This window comes from Leptonychotes weddellii, unplaced genomic scaffold, assembly GCF_054177405.1.
Source record: "Leptonychotes weddellii isolate Sample4059 unplaced genomic scaffold, ASM5417740v2 HiC_scaffold_4331, whole genome shotgun sequence".
NCBI lineage: Eukaryota > Metazoa > Chordata > Mammalia > Carnivora > Phocidae > Leptonychotes > Leptonychotes weddellii.
This window is the reverse complement of record NW_028010017.1, coordinates 1-11,804: the sequence shown is the minus strand read 5'-3', so window position 1 is coordinate 11,804 and position 11,804 is coordinate 1. Positions and strand designations below refer to the sequence as shown.

Sequence of the window (11,804 nt, the reverse complement as noted above, 5' to 3'; positions counted from 1 at the left end):
CTACTGAAATATTCTTACACGGCTTCTTCCCAAAGGTTTCAGTTTAGACTCAAATACCCCTTCAAATATGTAAAAAAAAACTCTTGCCTTAAACTTATTTGGGACATCCTGCTGGTTTAGTGGGAAGAGTCGTACAAACTTGAAACTTTCTGCAACGACATAAAAAGGCTTGTTCTGGGCTTTGGCGCACACGGCCATCTGGTTGGTTCCAATCTGGAGAGTCAGAGAAAAAGTAGAAGGATGAGATCTTACAGCATAGTCGAAAGCGTGTGAGGGAACATAATATGTGTAAGTCTGGCTTTGGAATTAGGATCTTTTAAAAAAGATGACAGAATAGACTTTTCTCTAAAGATACACAAATGGCCAATATACACATGCTCAAAAGATGCTCAAGATCCTCGTCATTTGGCAAACACAAGTCAAAACCACAATGAGATACTACTTCACACCTACTAGCATGGCTATAATTAAAAAACCAAAATAACAAGTGTTGGCAAGGATGTAGAGAGACTGGAATGCTTGTACAGTGTTGAGGAGAACGGAAAAGAGTGCAGCTACTATGGAAAAGTCTGGTGGGTCCTTGGAATTATCAAGTGACCCAGAAATTCCACTCAGGAACGTACCCATAGGAACTGCGAACAGGAACTCAAATAGATAACTCTGCACCCATGTTTGTAGTAGCATTATTTACAAGAGCTGAAACGTAGAAACGACTCAAGTGGACAGGAGTTGGTGGACAAACCAATGTGCTCTCTGCGCACAATGGAATGTGATTCAGCCGTAAAAAGGGATGATGTGTGGACACCTGCTACAACAAAGATGGGCTTCGAGAACGTTGTCGTGCTGCGTGAAATCACGCCCCTGAATTGTACACGTGAACACCGAATGTTATGTATATTTCACCATGCAAAAAACAAATGATCATGAAATCTTTCCATGTTAAGCAAGGAATAGAGAAATTTTAACACCACACTATATTGATGTCAAATATGCCCAATTAAAAAAAAACCAACAAACCCAATTCCAGTTAAAACAGTTTTTGAGAAAAGATAAACTGCATTCTCATGATTCACATAGATCAAAGAAATGTGACCAAAATTTGGCCACTACAGTGGCCTCTGGGGACTGGGAGACAATTTGCTGCGACGGTGAGGTCCGGAGGCCACGCGGGGCTGGATGAGCGAACCGTAACATCTGGTACCGCCAGGATGTGGGTCAGTGACCCCTCCCCGCCTGGAGCGAGGAGCTGTGGGGAACTGACGTTCTTACCTTGTTGATAATGCCCCCATTTTCAACAACTCCTTCAGCACCAACTATGACAAGATCCACTTTCTCCATGATATAACTAAAGAAATTTAAAAAAAAAATTATGCTCTTTTCTTGGCTCTTACGAGTAGCAGCATCACCTGCAAAGATTAATACTCCATTTTCACCACCGAAAGTTCCTCTCCTCACTTTCTTCAAAAGAGAGCACTTAACCCATGAGACCACCCCGGGCACTGTTGGCGGCTTTGCCAGCAGGAGCATGAAAACGCACTGTGATCACAACCCCCCCAGTGAATGTGCCCTCCACACAGCCGCCCAGCACACGTACACGTACAGGTGTGGTGACCGACGCGAGGATTTCGTGACCTGGTATTTATCCTCACTACGTGTGGTACGCTCTATTTTCTGATCTACTTCAATACAAGAAACAAAAATTTAAGAACCTGTTGTGATCCGAAGTTGGAAGAAATGTTATGTAATTCAACAATCTTTCAGCTAGGGTGAAGGCCAATTTACCTCTGAAAATGAGCAATTAAGTAGAATTCTTCAAAATGCTTTCTTTTGAACGCATTCCTAATTTCGTTAATCATCTGCCTTATGTGTTTGTTTTTTTTTTTCCCCCTCGAGGGACTTTTAGTCCTGTTTTCTTTTGTGAGGTACACTGACAATTCACAGAACGTGCGTCCTCAGTTTTAGAAGCGAAGTTGCATGAGTAAGTCAAAGAATCCCAGAGTGCCACTGAGGACGGCCCATGCCTTCCGCTGAGGATGGAGCACTGATTACGTGTGCTGACCCTAACCCGGCTTTTGCACCTTGCTCTTAAAATGCACCATAAGGGACTCTGGGTGGCTCTGCTTGTCTGCCTTCGGCTCAGGTCATGATCCCAGCGTCCTGGGATCGAGTCCCACATCGAGCGCCTTGCTCAACGGGGAGCCTGCTTCTCCCTCTGCCTGCCGCTCCCCCTGCTTATGCTCTCTCTCTCCCTGACAAATAAATAAGATCTTTAAAAAAAAGATAAAATGCACCGTAAGACTACATAAATGACTCCCATTCTCTGCAACACCCTACAGCTCGTCTCCTGCATATACCGTCAAGACCTTTTCATGAGCTTGCTGGTTTAATGCAGCCATCAATTCGGATGCAGAACATTACCCAGGGCAGTTTTATGAATGGGATTCCAACCTTCAATCGGAAACCCTGCTCCAAGCCAATCCTGGGAGTGGGTGACGACAAGTAACGGTGCTCAGGGAAGATGGAAGCTTACCCAACAGCAGCATCCAGGACCACGGTGACAGGGACGTTGAGGTGGTAGAGAGCTCTGGCCATTTTCTTACTGGAAAATGACATTTTGAGAATGTTAGAGAAAGTCCAAGAAAGTCCCGTAGTGGCATATGATGAGTCATTTAATTTGGACAATGGTAAATCACATTAGCTTGAAACTCAGTTCATACTCAGGGATTAAGGGGCGTGTCCCAAGACTCTGGAATAAGGAAACAAGAATTTGGGTTCTTTAGAAGAAACTATGTGTTTCAGGAAAACTATATTCTTGGGGACTCTGTGTAGGAGATGCAAATTCAGCAAAAAAGGAGACAGTTTTTTTCTTTCATTATCTTCTGGATGGAGATGTGAATTATCTACTCCTTGATAAAAATCTTTCCATTGACATATCTATTGCTGTTCCTCTGATTTAACTCCTAAAGAAACACCCTAGATCCTGTACGGTGGCCTACTGCCACTGCACAGAGAATTTTCTTCGGGGGCAGGAAAAGGCACAAAGGCAAGGCTGAGTAACTGGCCAGTCGCGGGCCATGTTCTGGGGCTTCCTACCCAGGGCCTAATCCTTCGTTTGCTCTTTAAAATAACTGCTGGGCCCAGAACCAAATGGAATGATACTTGCCCCGATAAGTCAGGCTGTGACTCTGTGATGTACACACTGAAACGCTTCTTGGCCACCACTGCTGCCTCCAAAACTCTCAGGACCACTCTGGAGTAGGCGTGAGTTAATATTTTCTGTGGACCAAGAAAGCTTCGTCAGAAGGGAAAGCTTCGCAGCGATCATGCGCACCCTCTGCTACGCTAATGCCTGTTCTCGGTACCCCCAGGCTTCTTGCTATGCTGTCTCACAAATCAGCTGCAGTCAGAAGTGAGATCCTTGATGGCCCATCTGTTCTGGGTCACCTCTTCCCACAGCCAATGCAGGAGTGGAATCCCCACGTGGTGTTGCTCGCAAGATGCAAAAGCCTATGTGAAGGCTCTGTCCGGCTCCTTTGGGCTGGCTTTCCTAGTTCTAAGACATGGTGTGCACACTCAGGCCCGCGGCACACGGCAGGCTGCAGCAAAGAGGACAGACCGAGCTCCAGCTGTTGTCGCACGGTCCCACTGTTGCCAGATGATCTCGTTTTTCTCTTGAAAATCCAAGACAGAAGTGTTGGCTAACTAATTTTTTTAAATTTGTAAACACCATTTGGGGGTAAACACAACCCATCTGCAGGCCAGATCCAATGGGCAGACACTCACTTCAGCTCTGTTCTAATGAACAGACTACGTGGATCTGTATAATGCAAAATGGATGGACAGAGCGCCCTAGCTCCTTTCTGGGCCTCGCCTGGAAGCTTGTCAGCGATGCAGATTCTCAGCCGCCCCAAGACCTGCTGAATCAGAATCAGCAGTGAGTAAGATCCCAGGTGGTTCGTCTGCAGGTTCCAATGTGGGCAGCTCTGCCCTGAATTCAGCCTAAAGTCATCACTGATGCAGGTGGGCATTAACACACTCACATACACCAGAGCATGTGAAACCTGCAGAATGCTGAGCACGGGAGTCTGGTGGAAGCAGAAGGCCTCATCGAGAGGCGGTCATAATCTTGCCTCCATGTGGCCCAAAGTGGCTTTGTTCGCAACTGGCTTTTGTACAAGTTCCGCTCACATCTATTACGTCATTTCGTGAAGAACACACTTCAAAGGTTGGGAAGGGGATAATAACACAGAGGACAAGATTTCAGAGTCAAAACGCAAGTAAAGAATTTTATGGTCCGTGAAGGCTTGGATGGCAGAAGAGGGACGCCATGGGAGAGACATCATAAAAGTTTTACTGCCCCTTTGCTGGGGGACTGGCTTAACCTGCAGCTCCCATCCTCACTTCACCTAGAAACCCTTGGCAGTTCTGCGTCTATAAAATAGCACTGGAAATGAAATTAAAGACAACATCCCAGCCCAGCGCTGACCTTCACTGGGAAGACAGTCAGTATGAACCAGTGCCAGCAGCTGGTAGGTGTTGATTTAATTTCAATTTAGTATGTACCCGATAATGAAAACACTTCTTTGGTAAAGACATCTTATTAAACCATGAAGCATCCATGCTGTCCCAGTGGTTTTTTCTCTTCCTGTTTATTTTATTTAAAGTTTATTTATTGTTTTTAAGTAATCTCTACACCCAACGTGGGGCTCAAACTCATGACCCAGAGATCAAGATTCCCACTCCCTTCTGACCAAGCCAGCCAGGTGGCCCTCTTGGCCTGTTTAATGTGACAACCTCCGTAGTAACATCTACACATCTGTATAGTGCTTACTATGTGCCAGGCATAGTACAGAGTCTTTAGATCATCTCAATACCTCTTTCCACAAAAACCTGATGAGGTAGGTGCTGTTATCACCTTTATTTAACAAATGAGAAAACTGCAGCACAGAGAGGTTAAGTAACTTGTCCAAGGTAACACAGCGAGTAAGTGGCAAAGGAGTCTAAGTCCAAAGTCCTTGCTCCCAATTACTACACGTGAGAAAATCTACTCACCGCCCCATCTTTGATGAAAGTATGGCACAGATCTGCAATTTTATTTCTCGATTGGGATGTTCTCCTGAGAAAAAGTTCTCCCCGCTCAATCATGATCTTTTTACATTTAGAGTAATCCTAGGAAGAAAAGAGCAAAATGAGGGGTAAAGCTGAGATCCAGGTAAAGCTGAGAATACCTGCAGCCCGACACAGAAGTAGAAAGTAACCCAAGGAGGGCAGGGCTTACAGAGTATTCCAGGGAAGTCAGGCTGATGAAGCGCAGGAAGAGCTTCCCGCCGGAGGACACGGCCACGGAGGAGTCCACGTCACACAGGGTTTCTATGGCACAGGTGAGACTCGCTCGCAGGCCCTGGATCGTCTCCCCTGGATGGATCACATGAGGAATGTGGTGTTCAGGTTAGTATCACAGCCCCTTGGTGGGTTTGTGATTCATAGATTTATGCAATCAGTGTTTACTGCATGCATCCTGTATGCAGAGGCACATCAGTGAGCAGACAGGGTCCCTGCTCTGCTGGGACTCCCCTTCTAGTGGAAGCAGCAGACAGTATACAAGCACACAAAGAAATACACAAGTTACAGACTGAATGAGGACAGAAAGCAGCAGAATGATGAGAAACGCGGGGCTACTTTAGACAGAGCTAACAGGGATGGCCTCTGGAGTGGAGGCCATTTAAACTGAGATCTGAGTAAGAAAGGATCCAGCCACGTAAAGACCCAGTGGGACCTGAGATGGGAACAAACTTGACATGAGAGAGAGAGAGGCCACCATGGCTGAAGCACAGTTTAGTGAGGGACGGCATGGAAGGAAATTAAGCAGAAGTGGCAGATGAGGTCAGAGAGGCGGTGTAGGCAAGACTTAGGTGTTTGGGTGTTATTGTAGGTCCAATGGGAAGACAATGAAGGTTATCTTAGAGACACATGTCTTTAGGCCAGCCCTTCGGATCAAAGAAGGCATTATTACTATTATTTTTATTGTTATTTTGCTTATAAAAGACGTATGCTCGACCAAGAAACTTATATTTACGATGCCTGAATGAGTAGGCGATCACAATGAATGACGCTAATACTAGAATTGTGGAACACTCTGTAGCAACTGCACAAATTCTGGCACAAGACAGAAGCTCAGTAAACACTTACAAAGCTGAACTATTGCTATAATTTAAGCTTCATGGTTAGCTTGATATATAACATGGTCACTCTTGATTCAAAGTTTATTTCACTTATGAAAGGGGACCCATTTAATGATAACTGGTGGGCTCTTTGCAAATTAAAATGAAGACTGAAATGAAGGAGAAGTTGAATTTGGAGCATTACCTTAAGTAGGCCCTCACGCAGTCTCACTTTCTACACTTCTTTTTTTTTAAGATTTTATTTATTTATTTGACAGAGAGAGAGACAGAGAGCATGCACATGTGCACAAGTAGGGGGGAGGGGCAAAGGGAGAGGGAGAAGCAAACTCCCTACTGAGCAGGGACCCGATTGGGGACTCGATCCTAGGACCCTGGGATGATGACCTGAGCCAAAGGCAGACGCTTCACTGACTGAGCCACCCAGGCGCCCCAACTTTCTACGCTTCTCACAGTTACTAGAGGAGTGTTCGAATATGACCCTCTTCACCTTGATCTCTCTTCAAGAACTCCAGCAAAGTCCGGATGGCAGCTACTGCTGAGGCCATGTCAGGATTTTCTTTCATCTGAGACTTAAAGTATTCAATTAACTCTGGGGAGGGAAAAAAAGTGATTCATCAAACTCATTTAGCAGGATGTAAGACCAGAGAGTTTTCAATGACTGCTGACCTTAAGAAATAAACTAATTTTATTAATTTATTTTTAAGATTTTATTTATTTGAGAGAGAGAGAGAGAGAGGGCGTGCACACACACATACACACACACATGAAAGGGCAAGCAGAGGGAGAAGCAGACCCTGCTGAGTGGGGAGCCCAATGCGGGGCTCGATCCCAGGACCCTGAGATTATGACCTGAGCCAAACGCAGATGCTTAACAGACTGAGCCACCCAAGCACCCCAGAAGCAAACTAATTTTAAAAATACTTTCTTTTCAGGGTGTTTGGCTTCAGGGGCATTATAAATGTTGATGGGAATAGAGATGACACCACTTTAGCATTTACCAGCTGTCTTTCTCATTTTTGAAAAATTTATCTGTGCACAAAAGGCATAAAATTTAAGCACCACCACATGATAGTGGAAGGTCATCCTCCCTCTTATCCTTGACTACAAGTCTTGGGAGAATCCCAGAGTCAATCACTTTAATCAATTTTCCCTCCACCTGTCCAGACTGTCTGTGCCAATTCAAGCCTGTTCACCTACTTACATAGTACATGTATATGCAGAGATCCATCCCTTTCTTTTTTTTTTTTTTTAAAGATTTTATTTATGTATTTGACAGAGAGAGACACAGCGAGAGAGGGAACACAAGCAGGGGTTAGTGGGAGAGGGAGAAGCAGGTTTCCCGCTGAGCAGGGAGCCCGATGCGGGGCTCGATCTCAGGACCCTGGGATCACGTTAAGGCAGACGCTTAACGACTGAGTCACCCGCCCCTCTTTTTTTTTTTTTTAAATGAGAAGTATCATATATGTTAGTTTGCCCTTCTGTTTCACTTAATAAAACACCCTGATAACCATACTAGATGAGCACATCAAATACGTCTTTTAAAAAAAAATTCTAGTACCAGATCCAATAAGGCGGGGAATCTTACTCATACTTCACATATGAAGGAATCACGAAGGCCGAGATCTGCACACCTGGTCTAAATCTCCCTTTTTTGGAGGAGGGCGCTGTAAAGCGCTGGGACAGGAAGGTCTGGGGATACCCTCAGGACCCATTCCCTGGATACAGGGACCGCGAGAGGGATCGAGTCGCCCCGAGAAGCAGCACATCCAGTCCAGCAGCCGAAACTTGGAAAGTGACTTCTGGCCGAGCCCAGCCTGGGCGTGCCAGATGGAGGGACCCCCGTGCGGCTCCGCTTTAGGCCCAGCAGGCCCGTCCCGTCCCGACTTACCATTGCTGTCCATTGTGTTCTCCGGATCGCGCAGCCCGAGGGGACCGGGACAGCCCGCGCTGCCTGGACGGGTCCCACGACCACTGGGTTCGCAGCCACAGAGACTGACAGCACGCAGCGCGGCTCCACACTCCACTTCCGGCGCCTTGGGGGCGGGGCCGTGGGTACGGCGCGCGGCCTGCGGGTCACTCGGCAGCGCCGGAAGTCGGGGCGCGCAGGATCCGGCAGGAGCACTTGACTGCTTGCTACCTGTCCGTCGGGGGATCCTGGCCGCCATGGTGTCAGACGGTGAGGGGTGTGCGGGGAGGGACCCCCGACCCCGGGACTGGGCGGACTGGGCCTGGCCAGGACCACCCAGTTGGAGCATTATTTTGGGGGGCTGGGGCAACCTGTTTGGTCTTTAGAGGAGTAGCAAATGTGTTCATTTATTCAGTAAATAGTTTTGAATGGCCTGTGTGTCAGGCGTTGTTTTATGCTCTGGGGAATACGGCAGAGAACATGGCATTCAGGGTCCTTCGTGCAGGTTACAGTCTAGTGCGCGAGGCAGACATCAGGCAAGTAAATCAGAACAATTTTGAAGGGTGACAAGAGCTGTGAAGACAGGATACTGGGATGCTGCACTTCGTTGTGATTAGGGGATGATCATGGAGGAGCTACTTTAGAGAAGAGTCCAGGTACTGAAAGTGAGTCTTGAACGACTGCAAAGGCCCTGTGGCAAGTTGAGCCACTGTATTACACTAAGACAGAAATGGGGGACTTGAGGGTAGAGGAAGGTGGAGAGACCTTCATTCATAAATTAAACTACCAGTTATAGAGTCTGATGCCTTTTTTTTTTTCTCAAGATTTTATTTATTTGAGAGAGAGCCCGTGCGCAGGAGCGGGGTGGGGGAGAGGGAGAAGCAGACACCGCGGTGAGGAGGGACCCTGACTCCAGGCTCGATCCCAGGACCCTGAGATCATGACCTGAGCCAAAGGCAGATGCTTAACCGACTGAGCCACCCAGGCGCCCTAAGCCTGATGACTTAAAGGAAGAAAAAAGAGACCAGGGTGGTGGGAGTGAAGTGAACTAGAGGGATAAGAGCAGAAGCTTAGGCAGATGCTTGGCCTTTGTGGGCCATGATAAAGAGGTTGAACTTTTTTTTTTTTAAGAATTTTTTTTTTTTTTAAGATTTTATTTATTTATTTGACAGACTCAGCGAGAGAGGAAACACAAGCAGGGGGAGTGGGAGAGGGAGAAGCAGACTCTCCGCGGAGCAGGGAGCCCTATGCGGGGCTCGATCCCAGGACTCTGGGATCATGACCTGAGCCGAAGGCAGACGCTTAACGACTTAGCCACCCAGGCGCCCCGCTGCCAGTCTTAGTTGATTTTAGCAACTGTTAAATGTAAAAAAAAAAAAAAAAAAAGGAGACGGTCCATGTCATAATTGATGGAAGATGGCAGTAATATTTACCTCAGTAGTTTGTTGTCAGCATGGAAGGGGATTATAGGATTACATATGCCAGTGGCTGATGTAAAGGAGGCTGACATTGGTGTTCTCTCAAATGGGGGAGCCAGGACCTGTTGGAAGACCTGGGGAGGGTTTTTGGAAGAAAGAGGTAGCATTGGCTTGGGGCTTTGTAGAGTAAATAGGATTTGGATGTGTGAGCAGAAATCGATGATGGAGTGGGGATTATCCTGAAGTAGGAGATGGAACTGCTAGAAGGAAAGTATGGGGGCAGGAAAGACATTATTGCTTTTTGCTATTAAAGGAGCATCCTGGGGTTTTCATAACAGCTGTACATAAGGGTTCTCATGTTTGTCACCTCAGTTAGAATTTATAGACTTCCTCGAGAGCTTGAACCCAGTATCCCCAGCACCTAACACTGGTATTTAGTGTAAATGTTTGTTGAATGAATCAATGTGTTGTTAGCCTGTTTAGTTGTGTCCAACTTTGGAGAGTAGCCTATTCCTTTTCACGGTAAAATATTTACATAGCAATTGCTTTTCCGTCTTTGGTTTTCACCTTTTAAAAAGTGGTTCCTAGGGGCGCCTGGGTGGCTCAGTCGTTAAGTGTCTGCCTTCGGCTCAGGTCGTGATCCCAGGGTCCTGGGATTGGGCCCTGCATCGGGCTCTCTGCTCCACGGGAAGCCTGCTTCTCCCTCTCCCACGCCCCCTGCTTGTGTTCCCTCTCTCGCTGTGTCTCTCTCTGTCAAATAAATAAATAAAATCTTAAAAAAAAAAAGTGGTTCCTAATCACTGTTGGCCTTGCTGCTAGGTGATTTGATGAATTTGAGGTCAAACTGGTTTCTGTGTCTCCCTTCAGCCTCCCTGTGCCTGAAATTCTACTGCTGTTGAATATTAACTGGTTAATCAGTGGGTTGTGTCCTTGACCGGACATTTAAAATGTGAATATTTTGGGTGCATTTAACAGGTATTTATTGAGCATCTACTACGTGCTAGGCAGTTGTGCCAGGAGCAGAAGATAAGCAATGACAAGACAGAGAAGAATCCCCCCTCATGGAGCTTACGTACTAATGCACGAAAGATGTAGGGGGACAGAAAGCTGGCAAGAGCCTGCTACGGGCCCACAGAGCTTTAAATCATTAAAAGCACTTGACCTTTGGGGCTCCTGGGTGGCTCAGTTGGTTAAGCAGCTGCCTTCGGCTCAGGTCATGATCCCAGAGTCCTGGGATCAAGCCCCACATTGGGCTCCTTGCTCAGCAGGGAGCCTGCTTCTCCCCTGCCTGCCGTTCCCCCTGCTTGTGCTTGCTCTCTGCCTCTCTCTCAGTCTGGTTCTCTCTGTGTCAAATAAATAAATAAAATCTTTAAAAAAATAAAAGCACTTGACCTTTGATTAATTTCATGATTATAGGATGATAAACGTGTAAAGGCGTGTGGTGGTGCTTGCTATGGGTTTAATTTACAAATTGGGAATGTTGGCTTGGATACGCTTTCATGAGGCTAATGTGTTTATTTTTTGTTAATATTTTCAGAAGATGAATTGAATCTTCTAGTTATCGTAGTTGATACCAACCCAATTTGGTGGGGAAAGCAAGCATTAAAGGAATCTCAGGTAAGATTGCTCGAGGAGGACTGTGGATAATTCTGGTTTAACTGTGTGTTTATATTGCTTTTTTAAAAATCAGCTTCATTTAAAAAAAATCAGCTTTATTAAGGCATATTTTACATACCATAAAATTCATCCTTTATAATGTACAATTCAATGCTTCTTTAGTAAAAATCACAATAAAAGAGTGTAACCATCACTGTAATTTCATTTTATTTATTTATTTTTAATTTTTTTGTGTTTAAGAATCATTTAATTGAAACTCAGAGTACACTTTTGTAAAGAATAATCAGAGAAACCACCCATGATGGAGAAACAATGATATTCAGGGCAAAACTACATTTCTTTTTATTTTTTTTATTTTATTATGTAATGTTAGTCACCATACAGTACATCATTAGTTTTTGATGTAGTGATTCACGATTCATTGTTTTCGTTTAACACCCAGTGCTCCATGCAGTATGTGCCCTCCTTAATACCCATCACCGCGCTAACCCATCCCCCCACCTACCTCCCCTCTAAAACCCTCAGTTTGTTTTTCAGAGTCTTATAGTCTCTCATGGTTCATCTCTCCCTCCAATTTCCCCCCTTCATTTTTCCCTTCCTTCTCCTAATGTCCTCCATGCTATTCCTTACGTTCCACAAATAAGTGAAACCATATGATAATTGCCTTTCTCTGCTTGACTT

General features: G+C 45.7%; 1 protein-coding gene across 1 annotated transcript; it reads right to left on the bottom strand.

Moving 5' to 3' along the window:
* Positions 1-6: 6 nt before the first annotated feature.
* Positions 7-8,229, bottom strand: EIF2B1 (eukaryotic translation initiation factor 2B subunit alpha; the record flags this gene model as incomplete). The annotated part of the gene is made up of 8 exons (XM_081810907.1): positions 8,071-8,229; positions 6,670-6,771; positions 5,279-5,415; positions 5,053-5,169; positions 3,160-3,276; positions 2,531-2,595; positions 1,270-1,345; positions 7-213 (listed from the first exon to the last, which is right to left on the bottom strand). Coding segments are annotated over exons 1-8 (834 nt in total), but the record flags the coding sequence as incomplete, so codon positions are not given.
* Positions 8,230-11,804: the final 3,575 nt, after the last annotated feature.